Here is a 13,059-nt window from a genome sequence, read left to right on the forward strand (position 1 = left end):
TGTCATAACCCCGCAGATAAAATTACACACCCCTAGAATGTTCCACATTGCCCATTCAGACTCTCCATAGGCCACCGTTGGCTTCTTCAGATGTATGGCACTGGAAAGATTTAACTTGCCAAACTTCTTTTTTTTTTTATAATCTCTTTGTTATGTTCCAATTAAGACTGTGTTAATCAAAGGCAGTATTTCCCAAATATTCCCCCCCTACCCCAAGCCTCCTCCTAGGCAACTTGATGGTTGTGCCCCCCCCTCCTTCCACCAACAATTAGCATTCAGACATTTCTCTTGGCAGAGCCAAAGCCTCCCTCCCCCTAGGAAGCTTTCTTCTTCTGAACACATTTTATCTTTTCCTACCCCTATGCAAGGTGCTTTAGCCAGTTTCCAAACAAAGAGCAAAGTGACTTTCCTCAGACATGTGGAGCCTCAAACTGTATCCAAACACCCCCAGGACAGTTTTCCTGCTGTGGCTGGCTCTAAAACAGAAGCTACATACAGTAAAAAAAAACAGTAATTCATTCATTTTCTGCTGCTAACCTTCAAATTACTAAGAATATTGAATGTAGCTCAAGACAGCCCCTCAGAGCTGGCACTCTCTAACGCTTCACTAATGAAGCTTCTGCCCTTAGAAAGGAGATGAGCAACAAGCAGATTGGGACATACTGGAAAAGCAGATCCAACTTTTATTATGCAGAGGTCATGAATGTTCAGGCTGCAATGAGTGCTGTGCTTCAAAACCATCATTTTTTTTTTTTTATTCTTCTTCTAAAATGGTACTTTTATCATATGATTGTGAAATGGGTCAGCTTTGTATGAGTCTCTGACAGCCCACTGTAGGCTGTTCAGCTACCTCAGGTTGAGAGTTTCACATTCAGAAATTTTAGGAGAACAATGTACAGCATGAATCATATAGTAAATAATCAACTGAAACTTTAAAAAATGCAAAAAATTGTGTGGCCATCAGAATGATGTAGAAGAAAGTGAGTGCAGCAGCCATCATGTTTGCATCTCCATTGGTTTTTGTTTACTTTCAAACTGATCTCCTGTGCCAGATGCTAGCCTCTAAGAAAAACCAACTAAAACAAAAACACTGAAATAAGTTGCAGCACTAAAAATTGATTTCAAGAACAACTACATAAATGAACCATATTTTCTCTGGTTGGTTGACATTTCCAGCACAGAAACAGAAGGAGCAACTTAGAGAGAGGCAGTTAAGTGGATGAAGAAAGTAAAAAGGCAACCAGCTCACATCTACTTAAAGTAGGAGCATCCAGTCCAGCAAGGCAGTAGCAGAATGGAGGAAGGCCAGGACACACGAGTGTATGCCGAAACATGCGGTATTTGCAGCATTACAGCACACACAGTGACTCTTACTAATCATTTTCATCAGCCTGCTTGTTTTCAGAGGTACAAGGGTAACTAGCAGCTGAGACAGGGAGCATCCAAGTGGCCAGGATACCCCCAGAGAGGCTTGCCTGAGCTCCATGTCAAATAGATCCCAGCTTTTACATGTATCCATGCCCAGTCCTCCCCCATTCCTGGTTCTCACTTCTATCACCTGTATAATCGTTATTTACAAAAAAACAGAGGGGACCAACTCCACAGACACATTTGTGTTTTAATATTTTTGTCTAAGGCTCCCAAAATTTTCACCACCTTATAGCAACCAGAGATTCAAGACCTCTCCACCACTCCACCTGGACACAGAAAGAGGCACAACACAAAGGTAGAATAAAATATCATGCTATTGCCAGGAAAAGAGTAGGAAATGCAAGAGCATGAAGGTCTCCAATGAGCTGTAAATGCAGCAAGATAACAAAGTGTGCCAAGTGATAGATTAGCCTGTATTTCTGCCCAAAGTGGGGCCGAAGCTGGCCAGTTAGAGTTATAGTTAGAGCCTGGCACAGTTTTTATTTAACGAAGCATCACAGACTGGTTTGGGTTGGAAGGGACCCATCCAGTTCCAACCCCCGCTTTGGGCAGGGACACCTTTCACTAGATCAGGGTTGCTCAAAGCCCCGTCCAACCTGGCCTTGAACACTGCCAGGGATGGGGCAGCCACAGCTTCTCTGGGCAAGCTGTGCCAGTGCCTCACCACCCTCAGTGTGAAAAATTTCTTCCTAATGTCTAATCTTTACAATTCTTTATTTTTATTCCCTAGTAAATTCTCTACTATTCTTTTTTAACCCACATGAACAAGTTAAAAACCCTTCACCAAAAAAAGGAAAGGGTGGCCCGTCCCTTCAGAGCAGGGAAAGCGTTCATCATGGCAGTTAGCGGGGAGGCAGCACTCTGACATGAAGGGAGAGGAAGGAAAGGGAAAAAGGGTTTACTTCACACAAATGCCTATACGGGAGGTAACAGCAGATAACAAGAGAGCTGATGTGTGTTGCTTTTTATCTCAATCTACAGGACAGGAAAGGGACGTGCTTGATTTACAGCTCTTTTCATCACTGCACTGTCTGAAGTGGCAACAGGCAAGAAACCCAGCTGACCTCAAGCTGCTGCAGAAGCTGTCAGCTCCTGCCATCATACGTGCAGGGACCAGGCAACCATGTTTAGCTCAGGTAGCACAGACCTTGCCTAGAAAGCCACCCTGCCCATGTTCCAACAAGGCACAGCTGCAGAAGAGGGAGAGTAAGTTTTACTCCCAGACATCCCAAGGAGAACAGGATGTGGTCACGAGCTATCACCACATGGGAGAGATCCTCCAGGATTCTGTTCTTTTGGAGAAAAACCTGAGCCATTCCTTCCGCCAGACCAGACTGTACATTGTATGCAAACCCAAAGTAACGTGAAAGGCCTCGACCTCAGGAAAGAGAAACAGCACTTCTCAGGGCCATACATACCGTCAGCATGTACATCTCAACCTCTGGCTGCTATCTTGTCTGCATAAACAAGAAATGATTTACTTTCCTTATTGTATAGCAGAAAGGAACAGGATCTAATGAGCGTGCAGGAAACATCTTGCCCTGCCATCTCCTACCAGCAAATCGGCAGTATTCACTTAGAGCATATAATAAGACTAGATGAATTTGCGTATTATGTATCTATCACCACTGAGTTCTTTAAGAAAACAATACCGAGTGCAAGATTATAGAGTACAACTGCATCAAGCCTAACGCGTGGTGAATGCACCATCTAGCCATGACCGCAAGTAGGAATCTGGGAGAAAGCACAATGTTTACACCCACTGTGGGCTCTTCAAAATCTTAACCTGGTTTCAAAGCACAACTTTGTACTAAGGCATCCTTATGGAGTGCCTTCAAATGACTGAAAAGTTATAATGTCAGGGGCATAAAGCAAAGGCATCCAAATTATTAGGTATTTGAGATATGAGAAAAGCAAATAGCAGCACTAGGAAAGAGCTGAAGAGCTCTAAGAGAAACCGTCTTGCTTTGGGCAAATCAAAATGACTGTCTGCTCATTCCTCCCAGCCATATGCAAGTAACATAACTGAGCTAATTTTCCTCTGTTTGGCTCCAGGAAATCAGTCAAAGTGATTTAAGAAAAATAGCAAAAAGAAAAAAAAAAAAAATCCCCCTTTTTTTTTATCCAGCTAACCAAAGCTGGGAGATGTTCTTTTGCCCTCCTGAGATAAAGTAGGCATTATTCCTCACAGAACCACATTCAGGGGTTATCAGCCCTATGTTATTAGGGATGATAAGCCAACATTCAGAGATCTTTTGCTCTGCCTTAGATTAGCTGAACAACTGTAATGATAGCAAACAGTCCCCTATCCATGCCCACCCAAAAGAAGAAAACATCTTCTGTCATAACAGTTCAGTGTCCTCAGTTTTGTACTGTCAACAGCTTCAGAGAGAGGGATAAAGGAACAGAGTCCTGTCAGGATATCCTGTCATTCAATTAGGAAGGGTTTATTCAGCTCTTCAGTGAAAACTTGCAGCAAATACCGAGTTTTGGAATTTTCCCTGCCTACAGGCGAGCTCTGCATGCTGTATCCTTCACTCATTTTTCCTTCAGGAAGACAAGAGTCCCTTGAAATAATTTGCTTAAGAATGCAGAAGAAATAGCACCTCTAACAAACAATCACTTGACATCAGAGTTTTACTGTGCATGTCTGGGAGGCTCTGAAGAAAAAATCCAATTCTTCGCAATGGAAAGAAATCCAGTTATTTTATTCTTTTTGGCTCTTTTGGCTGCAGTGAAACTGTGTTTGACATCACAAGTCCCAGATGAGGTAAGAAGCAGCTTCTTATTTAAGTAATGTATTACTATATGCCTGTATGAAGGTGGGGGTTGTTTCACTTTTATAGAGAGAACAGTTATCAGATACTGTACCTTACAGAAGAAAAACCCACTTCAACAGTCACTGATGCATATGTCACTGAATTATAAACTAAGACCTCTGTAACTCAGTCCTCTGACATAACAGAAATGCATCTCCATTCCACATGAGAATTTGGCTTAAAGGATATGTCATGAGGACACTGAAAAGGTCTCTAAAAAATGGCAAATGTGGCAAAAGACTGTAGCTGATACATTCATTAAAAGCAATAGAACTATCAGAATTTCAGATAAATCAGAAGAACTTTTTCCATAGTGAAAATTATCAACTCTACTAAGCATGAGGAAGAACTATTTCAGATAGGTAGGGAAAAAATCTAGGGAATTGAGCTATTGGAAGTAATTGTACAAAGTTATGAATTTAAGTAAAAGATTTGTAAACTTTTCAGGAAGTGGTACATTTGTCATGTACGAATCTTGTGGCTCTGTGGAATTTCACAAAATCTGTTTTCACCATCCTTTCACAGAGGCAGAAAGTATTTCTTTACAAATCTGAACCAGGAGTTCAATAAGGAGACATTCACTCATCTAAACTGTCTCACAACATGAGGCTTTAAATTACTGTGATCTAGAGAAAAAACACTTGCAGAAAAGGAAATAAAAGCACAGGGAGAAATTAGGAGGGGAAAGGAAGCCACTCAGATTAATTTTTTGCTGCCATTTGTTTGATTGGGTATTTTAAATGGAAAAATACTTTGAAAAGTACAAACAAGTATTGGGATATGTGTTAAACCTATTTCTGTCTCTAAAAACAGAGCCACTAACAAATTGCCTTTTTTCAGCTTCCCTAAGCAAAAAGGGAAGAGGAAATGGAAGAAAGTGGAAATAATCCCACCGTTCCAAAACAAACAGCATTTTATAGCTAGTGGTAGGGAAAGGGTATAACTGATTTTTATTTGGAATTTACCTTTTCAAAAATATCTTTAAATTTTCTTGTTCCAAAATGAAGTTTTGTAGGGTGCCTTTCCAGTGACAGCTTCTGCAATTAGATAATTTCAGGCCGTCCTACTGCCAGTTTATTCACTTCTGAATCTGAATATCCTACAAGCTCAGCCAGTTATCCAGCCTCAGACTCATAACAGCTTCTACAAGCACCTTCGAGGAGCAGGGCTTCAGTATCACACTTGGTTAAAGATTCAGAAAAATCAGCTGACACTGTTGAGTTTATGATTATTCAATATTAACAGTACCAATATGACTCAGTGGAAATGCTCATGTGAGTTAAGATGCCTAGACTTCACATTCAATTCTATATTGGTTCTTGCTCTGGTGCTATTACTAACGATGGGCTGTTAAGGTGGTTGCACTAGTGTTGAGCACCAGTGTTCTGAAAGGCTTGGAGTGCTCAAGCCACCTTATGTTGGTGCCTTGTGAGGTGGTTTTGGATGGGAAGCAAGGTGCAGGGATGCTCTGGTTTGTCTGTGGGAGCTACCATAGACCTGAGGCCCAAAAAGCCAAGTCAGTCCAGTGCCCCACCAGCACTGGGCTCTGTTGAATGTGCAGGGGGGCTGCTCAGTCCTGCCAGCATGGAACTGCTCGCTGCTGCTTTGCCACATTCTGCTCAAGCTGTATCCACATTATCCTCACATCTGGAAAGAGGCCTTACTTTTATTTCAAAGACACGTGAAATGCATCTATGCAACAGAAAAACGTTTCACTACTCAACTATTTGAATGTTACCCAAATCAGATTTCAACAGTACATTTCTAAAGACTAAAATTTGACTACTAAATTGATGTTGAAATATACTTATAGCTGGGTGAGCTCAGAGCTCATGAAATTTGATCTCATTATCAGTGTCTGTGATACATCCTCACAATCTTCACTACTGAAATGTGCTGCTATGGCAAACAAACACCGAAGGAAACATAACAAACAAGAGGAGAAACTGCTGGGGTGAGGGCTTCATCTGGGACTACCAGGCTGCCCAAATCCTGCCCAACGTGCCAGTCTACCCACCCAGGCTAACCATTAGTTTCTGCAAAGAGGCTGCAGCACCCCACATGTGCCCAAAAGGTCTAATAATGCCTGGACAGCACAGGGCTGCAATTGTGCATGTTTTTGGGGAATCCCTGGACAGATTCCCAAACTGGGAATATCCATTGAGCAAAACATAACAGCACTGCAATTGCTCCATCCTTGAAAGTGGTGACTTGGAACACACCCTGCATAGCAAAAGACCTGAAGATCCTACCATGGTGCTACTGCACAAAGTGTTAATGGTCGACTTGGCAAGGGAAGGGACAGAGAAGACCTTGAAGGGAGACTGTGCAGGGCCCATTCCTGCAAACAGGAATGGCCCAGAAATGTTGGGTCTGACACTCCACATCCATGTGGGCTATTGGCTCCAAGGGGGAGCTGAGAGATGACTATAAGTATTCATAAGAAAGGAGTAGTAAACTCTGTAACAGAACAGATTCCTATCTATCATGGAATCTACAAAGAGCAATGGCTGGAGACTGAAGCAAAACCATCAGAGACAAATTACAATCGAAGCAACATACCACAGCTTGTTTCTCCACAACTGACCATTTCCAAATCAAATGGGAGTTTTTCTAAAAAGTCTTATCTCTCAAACTAAATTTTGTGCAAGAAGCTCCATTATCCTGAGTTATGCTTCTCTAGTATAATTGTCCTTCTGGCTTTATAATCTGGAAAAATACTTAGAACATCCATAGACAACTATTAACTATTATTGAGGGGCTTGGACCAAATGATCTCCAGAGGTCCCTTCCAATTCTAATGATTCTGTGATTCTGTGCTTAACATATATGAACATTTGTAAATGGATGATGCTGCTAGAATTGGCCCTACATACATACACACGTACACGAGCGCACACACACAGTGGGCAGGTAGAGTATTTAGAGATAAACATTAAACATTTCCTCACATTGGCCTGGTAATGATTCAGACGTAATTGACTACTCAACTGCCTAACTGAAATTCCATTCAAAAAGTTAATTTTAATTTTACTGTGTCAGATAGGAAGTCTCTCATGGTCAATATTGCTTGAGTGAGTTAAGACTAGCTAAGCAGGTCCATACTTAGAGAACACTGGACAAATTATCATCTTGGAATAGAAAAAGGAGCACTCCACACTACTTCCTCTCCAAGAATGATGATTTAATTTATTACTTGTTGTTGGTTTTTAAAGGTCATAGTTTGCATTAGATCATTTTTCACCACTTGTGAATTATAAGTTTAATTCCACAAATACTTGCCAGGATGAAAGAGGATGAAGCCAACATTAGATGAAGTTCAGCAAAGACTGTGATTTAAAACAGGTCAACTGTTTCAGTAGTAGGAAAGAAACACTATTTTTTGTATATAGACATTTTCAAACCTATTACTTGTACAACCACAAAATAAAATGCCATTGCTGTGACAACACCCTAAGCCTTTTCTCTTTTTTGTGACCTTCTCAAGTCATTTCTCAGGTTTGCATTTGTGAAAATAGAATCTCCACAGCAAGGGGCAAGAGCTTCAGAGCTAACACTCTGCAGACTGATGCTGTCTCAGTAACCTGGCTTTTAAGTCTGCTGAACTTAGCATTTCCTGACAAAGCATTCTCAAGAGAAATATAACACTTAGAAGTGTTTATCCTTCAGTGGTTGGATATATTTTGTGCAGAGAAAATGACTGCAAAGCCCTGATATGTGGTTTAGTGGGAAAAAAGCTGAATTAAATTTGTCATTTTTCAGCAATGCCACTGGGGACAGAGTTGAACCAACAAAGAGAACTTCTTCCTTTTTAATTAATCTTTTCCTATTACAGATGAAGAAGCGATGTGATCAAAAGCTGCTCATGCGAATGAAAACTGAATGTGTGCCTTGCTCTTTAAACCTCAAAACCCAGTGCCCTGCTGGTTACACCAAAATTACCAACGGAACTGGAATACCAGACTGCAGGTATCTCTTTTGTCAGAGTTTTGCTTCAAGAATAGTGTTCTCCATCAATTAAAAAATGTTAATTCATATAAAAAATGTTCTATTCTATGTGATTTTCTTAATGAACATTTACCATTGGCCTCACCAACTCCAGAACTAAAGCTTTACTCAGACTAATTCAAGCCTAAAATTAATGAGTAAATGGTATAAGAGGAAAATAAACATTGCTATCAATGGCCTATCAGATATTCTTTTGAGTGATATCATAAAATCATTTATTTGTTTATTCTGCATACTTGATATGAATTATATATCAAAATCATGACAGATACATATTATCATATAAATTATACTGATATATAATTCATATCATATTATCATATATTATCATATAAATAACAGATTTTTCAAACTGCCAGACTGGGGAGGTGTGGGGGGTGAAGGGCAAGAAGGAATATCTCAAAAAAATTGAAATCTTGCCTTTCATAATGAAAATTTAAAAAAAAAAATTAAAAAAAAATATTTTAGGGGAAATGTAACTATTTTGAGTTCACTTAATAGTTAAAGAACCTTGATATTAATTGTTTTTTAAAAACTCTTTCAGATCAATATTTAGAGAAAACTGCTGCAGTTAGGTTGCAAAAATGGGGGGGGGGGGGGGGGGGAGATCAAATAAAAAAGAAATAAAATGAAAAATAAATATACTATGGCAAAAGAAACAGCTCCAAAGATCTTTTTAGACCTTGATGTGTGATGTATGTTTTCATGAGGAAAAAAAAAGGCAGGCCAATATAACTACATTTAAAGCAATCCTGCCTGACACTGAGATTAAGAATTTCACTTTTCCCCACAGCAGGCTTTTAAGTACTTTAAAGCAACTCCAAATTCTTTTCCTCAGGTATTATTTAGACATTAAAACACACACACTTTCTTTTCCGGGATGCCGGCATCACTGTGTGAAGGAATTTGAACATCCTGAGTGCTGCCAGGGACGCTGGGGCCCAGACTGCATGGGTAAGCTCTTTTTGTGATTTAGGGTATTGGGTTTGCATTTTCTTATAATATTTGAGTAGAAGCAAACCAGTGATTTTTCTTCTTTTCAGCAACTATTGCCATGAGAAGTTTGCTCCTCAGAGCGTATTATAGGAGTAGAAGTAAACAGCAGTTTTCAGACAAAACTTGGAGGATTTGGGGGAAAACACATATTCAAAACTTCATTTAAAAAGAAAAATACACCAAAAATTAAAAAAAAAAATATTAGGGAACCCTCTTGGTTGTGAGATTTTCAAAACAAATCATTTCAGTCAATGCCTGTAAAAATACTTTTCATTTGGGAGGATCCCCACAATGGATTTTAAAATCTAAATGTTTCAAATTTCAAGTTTAAATGTTTTATCTTAAGTCAAAAATACCCTTATCTGTATCTGAAATATTTCCGTATCTCTTTAATTCTTTACTTTTTTTAGGCAGTGAGGGTCTTTCAGCAGAACCTGAAAAAATTTTCCCTACCAACATTTTTGCCACTAGCAAATGCTAAAGGCATTACTGAAGCAGGAGTTATCAGGAGTGCCTCTCCTTTTGCTGCCCCTTCCTCAGGAAAAGCCTGTCAGCAACTCCACGTGTGCATCAAACCTCAGGCTACTGAAGTGGGCATCAAGACCCACAGAGGAAGTTTCCCTGCCCAGAAGAAGCATTTCCTTGTTTAGTTAATGGGGTTAAGGTCTGCTTCAATAACTACGAAGTCCCTTTGTCCACAAAACAAATAGAAACATATAGCTTTAGCCCAAGCTGTTATTTAAATACCACTCATTTATCTACTAAAGCAAAATAATCAAACCCCAACAGCTACTTCTATAGGAAAGACAGGCAAATAGCTGAGTACGGGGTGTGTGGTCTTGTCTTCATCTGAAGATAACCATTTGAGTAGTGATTTATCATCTTCTCACCAAATGCAGCCTCAGTTCCCAGTAGGAGGAAGGCAATGCCATATGTGACCATCATTCCATACTTCAGGGTGCTCTGGGAGGCCATATGAGGGGCAGAGCTCACTTCCCCTGAGCTAGAGTCTTGCCTGCACCACTGCAGGCAGGAGGCTGCAGAGGCAAGGAACCTCTCTTCCTTTGGCCAAACTTCCTGGCCCCAAAAAGCAAAGAATCAAGGTCTCAGCATTGTTTCTGCTGTCATTTGGAGGAAGAAAATAGCTCTTTGCATTATCGCAATCTCTTTAAGAGTATATGGCACGCCTTGCAATGTTTGGAGGAAAGCGGTCCTTCCTGAGGCCAGAGAAAAATCCCTGATTAGGGCCTTACTTCATATTTAGCATCTGATGGCAATGACAACATTAGGCCTTAAATAGCACTCTGACTTCCTCAATGATAGCACACACTGAAATATACAGTGTGAATGATAGATGCTTTGTCCCCTTCCCTCACCACGAAGTGCCCCAAGCCAACCAGCCACACACTCAACCCTCTGTAAAGAGGCATCAAGGGAAAAGGGGAAAGTACAGGGGAAGAAAGGTCCAGAGGAAAAGAGCACAGCCTTTTAACACTGCCAGTATCATCCAACCACAGGTACCACAGCTGGTGGAGCTCAGATGTCCCATATGTTTAACTGACGGGCTTCACCAGGAACTACTCCCTGTGCCAGCTCAGGTCCCCACTCTGGACAAATATTTGCATGGCTCCAAAGACAAGCCTGGGTACCAACTGAAAGGTGCATGGTATGAGCAACTGAATAAAAAACACTGTGAGAATAACAAAATAAAAATTTTTAAAAATTAAAAAGTTAAGGCCAGAAGAAAAGATAACAAACCTAGTTCTGTGAAATTATAAGGTCAAAAATACAACTTTACAAGTTCTACCCACTGTTCCAGCCTCCAGGGAAGCAGGTGAAGTAATCCAAGAGGCTGCATTTGATAACATTTGGGAAGTGCTAAATTAAACTCCATGAAGCAAAAAAGCTGAAAGACTTAAGCTTTTTTTGCCTAGCTATAAAGATTTTGCCTTCATACTCTGACAGCTCTAAGCAGAAGCATCTCTTTCCTACTACTTTCTGAAGAACATCTCCAATAAAAGCAAAGGACTCGGTTGTCCCTGGCACCAGGGTAGCAGCAAGAGACTGTGCCAGGACCACTCCAGTGTCCTGGTGCTGCCTCCTGCAGCCCTGCTAGCTGGAGGAAGAGTTTTATTGGCCTGGCCAAACTCATAGAACAGTATAGTAATTTGCTAAACTTCTGATAAAGCTGTCCCTTGGTGCTGGTATCAAAACAAGTGACAAGAGACAGTGAAAACAAGAGGAAGCTCAATGAATGCCAATGGCAAAAAAAGAAAAAGCCCTACTTGTCAGCAGTTTTACAGAATCCTTTTCTAGAAACTATACCATAAACTCTGAGTTTTCTCTATCTTTGCATGTTCAATAAAAGCATTGGCGCAGGTAAAACTGTTTCCGTTCAGAGCAAATATTAAACAGCTTGCACCTTTGTCAGTGCTAAAGATGAGATGTAGCTATCACAGGGTAGCCAGAAAACAAGATTCACTAAAAGGCACCTTGAAGATTAAAGTACATGTAGCTATTACTTTACCTCATTTCTGGTTGTTTCATGTCAATTCTGAATAAATCTTTTCATTTCAGCATGTATGCGAAACTGCACTAAAATTTTCATCTTTAGATTTCTTGTTTTTTTACAAGAAGCTTACTGAGATCCAACAGACCGTACAGAGTCATCATTAAGTAATTAAGAAATATCAATAGATTGGTATAAAGCCAAAGCATTCACTAAAATTAGGTGTATATATGTAGCATCCACTCATTTGTTCATCACCGTCATGAAAACTTCCGAATCACTTAAACACTCTAAATCAGGATTAAGTTATTCAGCGGAAGCATAAATCCAGTGTTGCCCATCTCCACCCACACAGAACAAGCTAAGACTCTTCATAAGCAATAAATCTACTACAGAGAACCTATGTGGGCAGTAGAGTTTGATATGGCCTGCATCAGGATTATGGTACCTAATGGGAACTTCAATTACAGGAAGGAAGGGCTTATGAAAGGGATTTAAAAATAATTTTCATGGAGATGCTGCACCACTATAAAAAATAAAGGATAGCCCTACAGGGAGAAAAGCCTGACAGAACAGTCTGACTAAAAATTATTGTAATATGGCTTTCCTATGGGCAACCTTTCAGTAAAAATGTGAATATTGAATAATTTCAGCTAAAAATTAAACTATTTTGATTTGAAAATACCATCATTCTTTCTTCTTCTCTCCTGCTGGCTGGGGTTTTTAGTCAGACTCTGTCTCACCTGGCATATCACTGCCTGTAATTATGGTTTTAGCACCAGAGGATCTGAAGAGGATAGTACATCTTTGGCACAAAGGTTTTACTAGTGACCACAGCCCCTTGGACAGAAATAGGTTATGAGATACCCAAATTCCCATTTCCAAGATTATTTGAATCAAATATCACAGTCTAATAGAAGGTAGAGGGGAAAAGGAAAAAATTCCCACATAAAGTAAATGCAATCTGTGGGGAAAATAAAAAGGCTTAAACTCTAACTTGTTATCAAATATCATTCTGGCAGCAAATATTCAATCAGAGTTGTATTAATATACAGAAGAAGTGGTCAGGTGAACTCATATCCATTCTTAACAGTTTAGACTGTCTGCAGGTAGAGGTGGGTCAGTAGGGACAAAATCAATATTGTATTTTAGAATAAGAAAACTATTTTTGTGCAATCCTTTGATTACAGTCACTAGCTTAAGTTCCCAGACCAGAGGAGGTGATGGCCTCTGCTGAAGCTGAGATTCTCATTAAGAGATTTGGGCAGCTGCAAAACAGCAGTTGTCACCTGAGGT

The 13,059-nt window shown here is 40.0% G+C and overlaps 1 protein-coding gene across 2 annotated transcripts in view; it reads left to right on the forward strand.

Moving 5' to 3' along the window:
* The first annotated feature begins 3,882 nt into the window (after window positions 1-3,882).
* The window catches only part of STAB2 (stabilin 2), an 82,382-nt gene continuing 73,205 nt past the window's right edge, over window positions 3,883-13,059 (forward strand). For both annotated transcript variants that reach the window (XM_061444999.1, XM_061445000.1), the window contains exons 1-3: window positions 3,883-4,201; window positions 8,086-8,219; window positions 9,097-9,212. In XM_061444999.1, coding sequence (XP_061300983.1) covers window positions 4,118-4,201; window positions 8,086-8,219; window positions 9,097-9,212 — 334 coding nt within the window. In that variant the 5' untranslated portion in view covers window positions 3,883-4,117. The remainder of the gene's footprint in view (window positions 4,202-8,085; window positions 8,220-9,096; window positions 9,213-13,059) is intronic.

The sequence above is a fragment of the Pezoporus flaviventris genome, unplaced genomic scaffold (genome assembly GCF_033815535.1).
Source record: "Pezoporus flaviventris isolate CSIRO_AGI_PZ_B2104156 unplaced genomic scaffold, CSIRO_AGI_Pfla_v1 ptg000002l, whole genome shotgun sequence".
Taxonomy (NCBI): domain Eukaryota; kingdom Metazoa; phylum Chordata; class Aves; order Psittaciformes; family Psittacidae; genus Pezoporus; species Pezoporus flaviventris.